General features: G+C 41.1%; 1 protein-coding gene across 1 annotated transcript; it reads left to right on the forward strand.

The window, feature by feature from the left end:
• The first annotated feature begins 9,105 nt into the window (after positions 1 to 9,105).
• LOC132485975 (Krueppel-like factor 10) lies at positions 9,106 to 11,173 on the forward strand. The gene is given in 2 exon segments (XM_060092606.1): positions 9,106 to 9,963; positions 9,966 to 11,173. Coding segments are annotated over 2 exon segments (1,440 nt in total). The 5' UTR covers positions 9,106 to 9,212; the 3' UTR covers positions 10,655 to 11,173.
• Positions 11,174 to 11,583: the final 410 nt, after the last annotated feature.

An 11,583-nucleotide genomic window follows, 5' to 3' on the forward strand; every position in this document is an offset into this window, starting at 1 on the left:
TATTTAATTCCAAATTAACGATTTGGAAGACAGACGCAGGTTCAAATCTCAGAATTACTATTCAGTAGCACTGTGAATTCAGGCAAGTTCCTTCATCTCTCAGAAGCACAGTTTCTTCATTTGTAGAAAGAAAAAGGATAAAAATACCTCTATTTTTTTCTTATTTAGGGATTAAAATAAGCAGTCAGCACAATGCCTGACACAGGAGTGTTCAGTCAGAGAAAGCTCGTCTTCGCACATTGCTCAAAGCAGTGCTTCCTCAGCTTGCCCCCATACTTTAGGGAAGATTATTTGATGGTGAGAATATTAACCCAGAATATCCTGGGGGCCTGGTACTTCCCAGGTTAGCTTGGAAAACCCCCCAGAGTCTGCGGGGAGCAGGTGTCAAATTCAAGCTGTCTTTCACCTTGCTCTGAGTGAATGTGTTTGTGTGTGTGAGAAACAGCACAAATGTTGCCTCAAATCAGTTTTCAGCAAAATGAGAAAAAGTAAGAACATGTAATATGTTTTTTATAAAGTTAAATTTAGTTAACTAAAGGATTTGCATTTATTCTAAGAGTATGTCCTTCCTAATATGCTTCACAGAGTAAAAGCATGATGAGAGTAAAAGTAGCTTGGCTTTTGGTTTCGGTTTGACTTAATTTAGAAAGTAAAATCTTGACAATCATAGATCAGCTCCCCAAATTTCTTTGGAAATGTCATATCATATAATCCAAAAGGATGGGGACCCTAACGGGGAAATCGGAAAATCCTCATTTTGCTGACCAGGACATGAGAGGCAATCACAGTACCTTTTATCCAGGGACATTGTGTCTTTGGGTTTATGTAGGCAGCAAGGATTCCTTGGGAAAGAAGGACTCCAGCCTGCTCGGTTATTGATTATTTGAAGCTGCAAGCACACGATGTAAAACCCGGTCACACCTCCTTTCACTGAAATACCAACACTGCTGTTCTAAGCGTTTGCAAAGTGCCTGTTAGCAGTATATAAGTGGAGGTGTTGACTTAATGTGCTGAGGGTAGCAGGTGCTGGGGTTGCCTGATTTGCCTAGGATAAGCATGGAAGTTGATCTCTGCCTTGATGTTTAGAATTTGGGAATCATATCCTCAAACTGCTGGCACTGTCTTCTGTTATCAAAGGATGCAACTCTGAGAATGTTCATGAAACAGCTGCAGACTGAGTCTGAGCACATCTGAGTGTGGCCCAGATGCGGTCTCTGAAGTCATGGCTATGGTAGTAAAGTCAGTGGATGCCCAAGGATGCCAGAATTCCTACGAACAAGGAAATTCTGGGACAGAGTCAGAGCAAGCATGGGGGGTGCGTAACTGTATTCGCACAGGAAATAGAATTAAGGAAATAGGTATAACATGTGGATTTCCACTCTGGAGGAAGATGCTTCTAAAGGGAAAAGAACCTGCCTTTGGAGAGGATGGAGGGTGAAGAAGGAAATGTTTGCATGCAGACCGTGAATACAGATGGGAGGAGAGTATGCAGGAAGGAGCAGACAGCTGGATACTCCTTTGTGTGCAGACATATTGACTGTTATTACACAGCTTATTGCCATAGGTGTCTATAAAACGTACACTATGATGTTTGGAAAGTCTAAGTGTAGAAAGAACTCAGATGTTCACCCATGCCTTACTGAGTTCAGTAAAACACAAAGAGAAGCCACGATCTTAAAAAAAAAAAAAAAAAAATCTAGTTCTATTTTATTTTCTTGTTGTACATTACAACAAGATGATTACAGACACATCATTCATGGGTGACAAAATTATCCTCTTATTATCATGTTTAGAGTCTTTGAATAAGCTATCATGCTCACCTGTGTTTCCTTCATGATACAATTTAAAGACTAAGGTGTTATTAAAAAATGAATTGGCATCCCATAAGAGGCTTTGAAAAAAATTATAATATAGATTGATCTGCCAGACCAGTACCAGGCAGAGCTTTCCTTATCATGAAGCGTGCAAAATATTTAACGGTGCATGCCTAGAATTTTATGCATGTCAGATAAAACAAACTCAGAGAAAATAATTAGAGCTTAAAAGGACTCTGAAAGGCAAGTCTAACATTCTTTTCCAGATTCTTGAAACAAAAAATTTTTATTGGTGGAAGGAAATCTAAAAATTATAGTTTAAGTTATTATAGACTGGATTGCTGATTTGATGGTTATTCTGCAGTCTGGGACTCTAAGAGACCCAAATCCAGCTCTACTAATTATCCTACCACTTTATAGGTTTCTCAAGAAAATCATGTACAATAGCTAACAATAAAAGGTATGCAAAGGACTACATCATTGATAGCATTGGGAACGTTGCAAAGCCCTGGTAAATAAAGAGGGTAGGTTGAATCACAGGGCTTACTGAAAACTCTATTATTTTTCTTACCTAACCTGTCTCTGTCTCTCTCTGTCTCTGTGTCTATCTGTCTTTCTCTCTCCTTCCCATCTAAATCTTGACCCAGTATTCCAAAATATGTTGGTAGGAAAAGAGAGATGATTGGGCCCCAAGAGAGGCCCAAGTCCATTCACCTATCTGGGGACACTGAATCAGAAAAAGAGAGGCTTTCAGACAGGGACCATGCCTGCCTGTATCTGCTTACCATGCAGAAACTGGGAGACAGAAGTTCAAGAATGAGGCTAAAGCTTGTCAAGGTACAAGACCTTGACTGCTAGTTATCTCCTTGTCAGTGCTTTGATCAGTCAGGTAATCATCTTCTCTTCCCTCACAGAAGTACTGGGAAGAGAATGGACAGGGGCCAAAGCTTTCTGATGTAGGAAAGTATTTCTGGAGTTCAGGAGTTTCTGCTTCTACAATAGTAACAACAACAATATCTACCACGTATTAAGCATATACTCTGTGCTGGGTGCTGTTCCAAGGGCTTTATGGTTGACATCTCATTTAATCATTATAAAACCCTGTGGTGGTGACATAATTTTATCCATGTTACAGAGGAGAAAACTGAGGTTTAGAAAGGCTTTACCTAGTTTGGGCATCTGCTGCTTATCTAAGTACCCACTGTGATGTGTAGCCACCTACTGTTGACATATTTTAGAAAACTCACATTCACCACCACATCCACCACAGACAGCTTGAGTCTCCCACGGGTAATTCTGACCATGATTAAGTCCCCTTGCTATTGAAAATGTTGTCTCCCTACAGCCTACTATACTGAATACCATTTGTACCTTCTATAGCAGTGGTTCCCTACCATGCTGATTTTGCCCTCATAGACAGTTGATGATGTCTGGACACATTTTTGGCTGCCACACTTGGGAGGGGAGTGCTACAGGCCCTCTGTGTAGAGTGCCAGTGTTGTTGCTAAACATTCTATTGTATACAGGATAGTCCCCCACAGCAAAGAATTGTCTGGCCTAAAATGTCAGTAGTGCTAAGACTGAGAAATCCTGTTCTGTTGCCACACAAAGCAAACTGAACTACTTTCCACGTTAGCCATTAGATTGTGGAGAGAGCAATAATGTCACGTCTAGCCCCCCCCACCTTATATACAGCCCCATCCTTAGTACACTGATTCTCCAGTGTTCTGTTACTTACCTGTTTTTAACAATCCCCTTTTCCAAAAATGGAGGCTTAGAAGATTAAATTAGCTACCCAGGATCAAATACTAGTGCATGACAAAGCCAGAACTAGACCCAGATTACCTGGTTGCTATTTCAACCATCTTCCAATGATATCATGTCTAATCTTTCAATTCATTCATTGGGAATAAGTGTGAATGATACACTGTCTCTATTCTCACAAAGTTTATACTCCAGTGAACATCAGCCCAATATGTTCCGTACCCACATATAAATCATCCCCTTTGTTGTCATTTGATTTGGTCATGTCTACTTTTAAAGCAAATAAAAAGATTCTAACAATCAAGGCCCTCTAGGAAAGCATGACTAGTTTCATGTCAAATTTGAGTCTGTACATATAGATCAATAAAACAGAATAGAGTCCAGAAATGGACTTACATACATAGTCAATTGATTTTGACAAACGCACCAAGGCAGTTCAATGGGAAAAAGATAATCTTTGCACCAAATGGTGCTAGAAAAAATTGGATCATCGTATGCAAAAATAAATGATCTTTCAATCTTACTTACACCCTAAACAAAAACTCATAATTGATTATAAACCTAAATATAAGATCTAAAATTACAAAACTTCTAGAAAAAAATAAGAGAAACATCTTAGTGACCTTGGGCTTGAAAGATTTCTTAAATATGACACAGAAGCTTGAACTGTAAAAGAAGAAAACCAATAATTCATATTTCATAAAATCTAAAACTTTGCACTTCAGAGGACATTGTTACAAAAATTAAAAAGCAAGCTATAGACTGGGAGAAGATATTTGCATGACGTATATCCAGCACAGACCTTATAACTAAAATGTGTACAAAACTCCTTTAACCTAAAAATAAGACAAACAATCCATTTTTAAAAAAGGAAAACTGATATTTTACCCCAAAAAAAAGTTTACAGATGTAAAAGACACATGAAAAGCTGTGCAATCTTTGGTCATTAAAGAATTGCAAATTAAACCACAATGCGATACCAACAACCCACTAGAATGGTTAAAAATTTAAAAGACTGGAGAGACCTTCAAGATGGCAGAGGAGTAAGACATGGAGATCACCTTCCTCCCCACAAATATATCAGAAATACATCTACATGTGGAACAGCTCCTACAGAACACCTACTGAACGCTGGCAGAAGACCTCAGACTTCCCAAAAGGCAAGAAACTCCCACGTACCTGGGTAGGGCAAAAGAAAAGAAGAGAGACAAAAGAATAGGGATGAGACCTGCACCTCTGGGAGGGAGCTGTGAAGGAAGAAAAGTTTCCACACACTAGGAAGCCCCTTGACTGGCAGAGACGGGGGACGGGGGGGAGAAGATTCAGCGCCACGGAGGAGAGCGCAGCAACAGGTATGGAGGGCAAAGCGGAGAGATTCCCGCACAGAGGATTGGTGCCAACCAGCACTCACCAGCCTGAGAGGCTTTCTGCTCACCCACCAGGATGGATGGGGGTTGGGAGCTGAAGCTTGGGCTTCAGAGGTCGGATCCCAGGGAGAGGACTGGGGTTGGCTGTGTGAACAGAGCCTGAAGGGGGCTAGTGCACCACAGCTAGCTGGAAGGGAGTCCGGGAAAAAGTCTGGAACTGCCTAAGAGGCAAGAAACCATTGTTTCAGGGTGCATGAGGAGAGGGGATTCAGAGCACCACCTAAATGAGCTCCAGAGATGTGCACGAGCCGTGGCTATCAGAGCGGACCCCAGAGACGGGCATGAAATTCTAAGGCTGCTGCTGCAACCACCAAGAAGCCTGTGTGCAAGCACAGGTCACTGTCCACACCTCCCCTCCCCAGAGCCTGTGCAGCCTGCCACTGGCAGGGTCCCATGATCCAGGGACAACTTCCCAGGGAGAAAACCAATCATTCCTAAGGCTGGTGAAATGTCACTCTGGCCTCTGTCACTGCAGGCTCGCCCTGCATCCCGTACCCCTCCCTCCCCCTGGCCTGAGTGAGCCCAAGCCCCCTAATCAGCTGCTCCTTTAACCCTGTCCTGTCTGAGCAAAGAACAGACGCCCTCAAGTGACCTACACACAGAGGCAGGGCCAAATCCAAAGGTGAACCCCAGGAGCTGTGTGAACAAAGAAGAGAAAGGGAAATCTCTCCCAGCAGCCTCAGGAGCAGTGGATTAAATCTCCACAATCAATTTGATGTACCCTGAATCTTTAGAATAACTGAATAGACAATGAATCATCTCAAAATTGAGGTGGGGGACTTTGGGAGCAACTGTAGACTTGGGGTTTGCTTTCTGCATCTAATTTGTTACTGGTTTATCTTATGTTTATCTTAGTTTAGTATTTAGAGTTTATTATCATTGGTAGATTTGTTCATTGATTTGGTTGCTCTCTTCCTTTTTTTATATATATAGATTTTTTTCCTTTTTCTCTTTCTGTGAGTGTGTATGTGTGTGCTTCTTTGTGTGATTTTGTCTGTATACATTTGCTTTTATCATTTGTCCTAGCGTTCTGTCTGTCCATTTTTTGGTTTTTTTAGTATAGTTTTTAGCACTTGTTATCATTGGTGGATTTCTTTTTTGGTTTGGTTGCTCTCTTCCTTCCTTTTTCTTTCTTTCTTTTTTTATTACTTTTTAATTTTCTTATTTTTAATAATTTTCATTTTAATAACTTTATTTTGTTTTTTTCTTTCTTTCCTTTTTTTCTCCCTTTTCTTCTGAGCTGTGTGGCTGACAGGGTCTTGGTGCTCTAGCAGGTTGTCAGGCCTGAGCCTTTGAGATGGAATAGTTGAGTTCAGGACATTGGCCCACCAGAGACCTCCTGGATCCATGTAATATCAAACACCAAAAGCTCTCCCAGAGATCTCCATCTCGACGTTAAGACCCAGCTCCACTCAATGACCAGCAAGCTCCAGTGCTGGACACCCTATGCCACACAACTAGTAAGACAGGAACACAAGCCCAACCATTAGCAGAGAGACTGCCTGAAATCATAATAAGGTCACAGACACCCCAAAACACACCACCGGATGTGGTTCTGCCTACCAGAAAGACAAGATCCAGCCTCATCCACCAGAATACAGGCACAAGTCCCCTCCACTAGGAAGCCTACACAACCCACTGAACCAAACTTAACCACTGGGGGAAGACAAGAAAAACAACTGGAACTATGAACCTGCAGCCTGCAAAATGGAGACCCCAAACACAATAAGATGGGCAAAATGAGAAGACAGAGAAATATACAGCAGATGAAGGAGCAAGGTAAAAACCCACCAGACCAAACAAATGAAGAGGAAATAGGCAGTCGACCTGAAAAAGAATTCAGAGTAATGATACTAAAGATGATCCAAAATGATACTAAAGATGGAAATAGAATGGAGAAAATAAAAGAAACATTTAACAAGAACCTAAAAGAACTAAAGAGCAAACAAACACTGATGAACAACACAATAAATGAAATTAAGAATTCTCTAGAAAAAATCAACAGGAGAATAACTGAGGCAGAAGAACAGATAAGTGACCTGGAAGATAAAAGAGTGGAAATAAATACAACAGAGCAGAATAAAGAAAAAACAATGAAAAGAATTGAGGACAGTCTCAGAGACCTCTGGGACAATGTTAAATGCACGAACATTTGAATGATATGGGTCCCAGAAAAAGAAGAGAAAAAGAAAGGGACTGAGAAAATATTTGAAGAGATTATATCTGAAAACTACCCTACTATGGGAAGGGGAATAGTCAGTCAAGTCCAGAAAGCACAGACAGTCCCATACAGGATAAATCCAAGGAGAAACATGCCAAAACACATATTAATCAAACTATCAAAAATTAAATACAAAGAAAAAATATTAAAAGCACTGAGGGAAAAGCAACAAAGAACATACAAGGAAATCTCCATAAGATTAACAGCTGATCTTTCAGCAAAAACTCTGCAAGCCAGAAGGGAGTGACAGGACATATTTAAAGTGATGAAAGGGAAAAACCAGCAACCAAGATGACTCTACCCAGCAAGGATCTCATTCAGCTTCAACGGAGATATTAAAACCTTTACAGACAAGCAAAAGCTAAGAGAATTCAGCACCACCAAACCAGCTCTACAACAAATGCTAAAGGAACTTCTCTAAGCAGGAAACACAAGAGAAGGAAAAGACCTACAATAACAAACCCAAAACAATTAAGAACATGGTAATAGGAACATACATATCAATAATTAACTTAAATGGATTAAATGCTACAACCAAAAGACATAGACTGACTGAATGCATCCAAAAACGAGACCCATATATATGCTATCTACAAGAGATTGTCTTCAGACCCAGGGACACATACAGAATGCAAGTGAGGGATGGAAAAAGATATTCCATGCAAATGGAAATCAAAAGAAAGCTAGAGTAGCAATTCTCATATCAGACAGAATAGACTTTAAAATAGAGACTATTATAAGAGACAAAGGACACTACAGAATGATCAAGGGATCAATCCAAGAAGAAGATATAATAATTGTAAGTATTTATGCACCCAACATAGGAGCACCTCAGTACATAAGACACATGCTAACAGCCATAAAAGGGGAAATCAGCAGTAACACAATCATAGCAGGGGACTTTAACACCCCATTTTCACCAGTGGACAGATCATCCAAAATGAAAATAAATAAGGAAACACAAACTTTAAATGATACATTAAACAAGATGGACTTAACTGATATTATTAGGAAATTCCATCCAAAAATAACAGAATATACTTTCTTCTCAAGTGCTCATGGAACATTCTCCAGGATAGATCATATCTTGGGTCACAAATCCTGCCTTGGTAATTTTAAGAAAATTGAAATCATATCAAGTATCTTTTCCGACCACAGTGCTGTAAAACGAGATATCAATTACAGGAAAAATCTATAAAAAATACAAACACATGGAGGCTGAACAATACACTATTAAATAACCTAGAGATCACTGGTGAAATCAAAGAGGAAATCAAAAAATACCTAGAAACAAATGACAATAAAAACACAATGACCAAAAACCTATGGGATTCAGCTAAAGCAGTTCTAAGAGGGACGTTTATAGCAATACAATCCTACCTCAAAAAACAAGAGAAATCTCAAACAACCTAACCTTACAGCTAAAGCAATTAGAGAAATAAGAACCAAAAAAACCCCAAAGTTAACAGAAGGAAAGAAATCATAAAAATCAGACCTGAAATAAATGAAAATGAAATGAAAGAAATGATAGCAAAGATCAATAAAACTAAAAGCTTGTTCTTTGAAGAGATAAACAAAGTTGATGAACCATTAGCCAGACTTATCAAGAAAAAAAACAGAAAAGACTCAAATTAACAGAATTAGAAATGGAAAAGGAGAAGTAAGAAGTGACACTTCAAAAATCCAAAGGATCATGAGAGATTACTACAACCAACTATATGCCAATAAAATGGACAACCTGGAGGAAATGGACAAATTCTTAGAAAAGCACAACCCTCTGAGACTGAACCAGGAAGAAATAGAAAATATAAACAGACCAATCACAAGCACTGATATTTAAACTGTGATTAAAAATCTTCCAATAGACGGCGCAGAGCGCGGCGGTGGCGGGAGCGGCGTCGAGTGTCTCCGGTCGCCCGTCTGTGGCCAAGCAGCCAAGCAGCCTAGCAGCCAGTCAGCTCGCCGCCGGTGGCCAGGCAGCCAACCATGCTCAACTTCGGCGCTTCTCTCCAGCAGGCTGCAGAGAAAAGAATGGAAATGATTTCTGAAAGATCAAAAGAGAGTGTGTATTCCTGGAACAAAACTGCAGAGAAAAGTGACTTTGAAGCCGTAGAAGCACTTATGTCAATGAGCTGCAGTTGGAAGTCTGATTTTAAGAAATACATTGAAAGCAGACCCGTTACTCCAGTGTCTGATATGTCAGAAGAAGAGAATCTGCTTCCTGGTACACCTGATTTTCATACAGTCCCAGCATTTTGTTTGACTCCACCTTACAGTCCCTCTGACTTTGAACCCTCTCAAGTGTCAAATCTGCTGGCACCAGCGCCATCTACTGGACACTTCAAATCATTGTCAGATACTGCCAAGCCTCACATTGCTGCTGCACCTTTCAAAGAGGAGAAGAGCCCAGTACCTGCCCCCAAACTCCCCAAGGCTCAGGCAACAAGTGTGATTCGTCATACAGCTGATGCCCAGCTGTGTAACCACCGATCTTGCCCAGTGAAAGCAGCCAGCATCCTTAACTATCAGGACAATTCTTTTCGAAGAAGAACCCACCTAAATGCTGAGGCTGCAAGAAAAAACATACCTTGTGCAGCTGTGTCACCAAACAGATCCAAACGTGAGAGAGACACAGCAGCAGGTGTTGAAGAGAAAGCAAGTGCTGCACTTTATGACTTTTCTGTGCCTTCCTCAGAGACAGTAATCTGTAGATCTCAGCCGGTCCCCATGTCCCCACAACAAAGTCGGTCTTAGTCTCTCCACCTGCAGTATCAACAGGGGGAGTGCCACCTACGCCCGTCATCTGCCAGATGGTTCCCCTCCCTGCAAACAACCCAGTTGTGACAACAGTCGTCCCCAGCACTCCACCCAGTCAGCCGCCAGCCGTCTGCCCACCTGTTGTATTCATGGGCACTCAGGTGCCCAATGGCGCCGTCATGTTTGTTGTACCCCAGCCCGTTGTTCAGAACCCAAAGCCTCCAGTGGTGAGCCCAAATGGCACCAGACTCTCTCCCATTGCCCCTGCTCCAGGGTTTTCTCCTTCAGCAGCAAAAGTCACTCCTCAGATTGACTCATCAAGGATAAGAAGTCACATCTGTAGCCATCCAGGATGTGGCAAGACATACTTTAAAAGTTCTCATCTGAAGGCCCACATGAGAACGCATACAGGAGAAAAACCTTTTAGCTGTAGCTGGAAAGGTTGTGAAAGGAGGTTTGCCCGTTCAGATGAACTGTCCAGACACTGACGAACCCACACAGGTGAGAAGAAATTCGCCTGTCCCATGTGTGACCGGCGGTTCATGAGGAGCGACCATTTGACCAAACATGCCCGGCGCCATCTGTCAGCCAAGAAACTACCAAACTGGCAGATGGAAGTGAGCAAGTTAAATGACATTACCCTACCTCCAACCCCTGCTCCCACACAGTGACAGACGGATGGCGAAGAATCAGACTAACTTTGGTCACAGCCAGAAGCCAGTGGTGATATAAAAATGCTTCCACTGCAAGTCTGTGGCCCTCCAGTGCGGGCTGCAAGCAGAAGCCCCACGGCCTGGGGAGAAGGCCCAGCCTGGGTTAGATGGTAAGAAGTGCTATGGCCTCAGGCAGCTCAAAGAGTGGCAGGACTCATTTCTTACCACGTAAGAGAGATGAGAAAGTTTTTATTCCTTTCAATATCTTTTGAAGGTTTCAGGTGAGGTCAGCCCAACCACAGGTAGCACAGATTTTGAATTTGTGTGCACAATTTATTACTTTACTTTCACCATTTATACTTGAGACCAACTTTTCAATGTGATTCTTCAAAAGCACTGGTTTCAAGAGTGTAGAGACTGGAAGTAAACTTTACGGTACAGAGATGGAGATGTAAAATTGATTTGTATTATCGCGAATATTATTATCCTTTCCTAGAGTTATCTTGTTTACTATTCTTAGTCTTTCCATTCAACTTCGTGGACATGGTTGTTAAATATATCTAGAACTAGCATTTTTACACTAGTTGCTGACGTTTGGAATTGAGCAACTGTATATTGCTGAAGAGGTCCCAAAGAATTGGAATCCTCATTAATTTAATTGCTTTGAAGTGTAGCTTCAGGGGTTTTTTTTTGCGTTTTTGTTTTAAAAGTTTAACAAATGACTATAACTAGGCATTTTATTATGCTTTGAACCTTAGTTGGCTGCAGTTCCCTGTGTAGATTTGAAAATTGTATACCAATGTGTTTTCCGTAGACTCTAAAATACACTGCACTTTGTTTCAAAAAAAAATTGAAGACGAAAACACATATTGTAAAGAAGGGATATTAAGGATTTTAGATAACTCCTTCAAAAAGATGGCTTGGGTCATCAGTAAAGTACCCTTATG

The sequence above is a fragment of the Mesoplodon densirostris genome, chromosome 3 (genome assembly GCF_025265405.1).
Source record: "Mesoplodon densirostris isolate mMesDen1 chromosome 3, mMesDen1 primary haplotype, whole genome shotgun sequence".
NCBI classification, from domain to species: domain Eukaryota; kingdom Metazoa; phylum Chordata; class Mammalia; order Artiodactyla; family Ziphiidae; genus Mesoplodon; species Mesoplodon densirostris.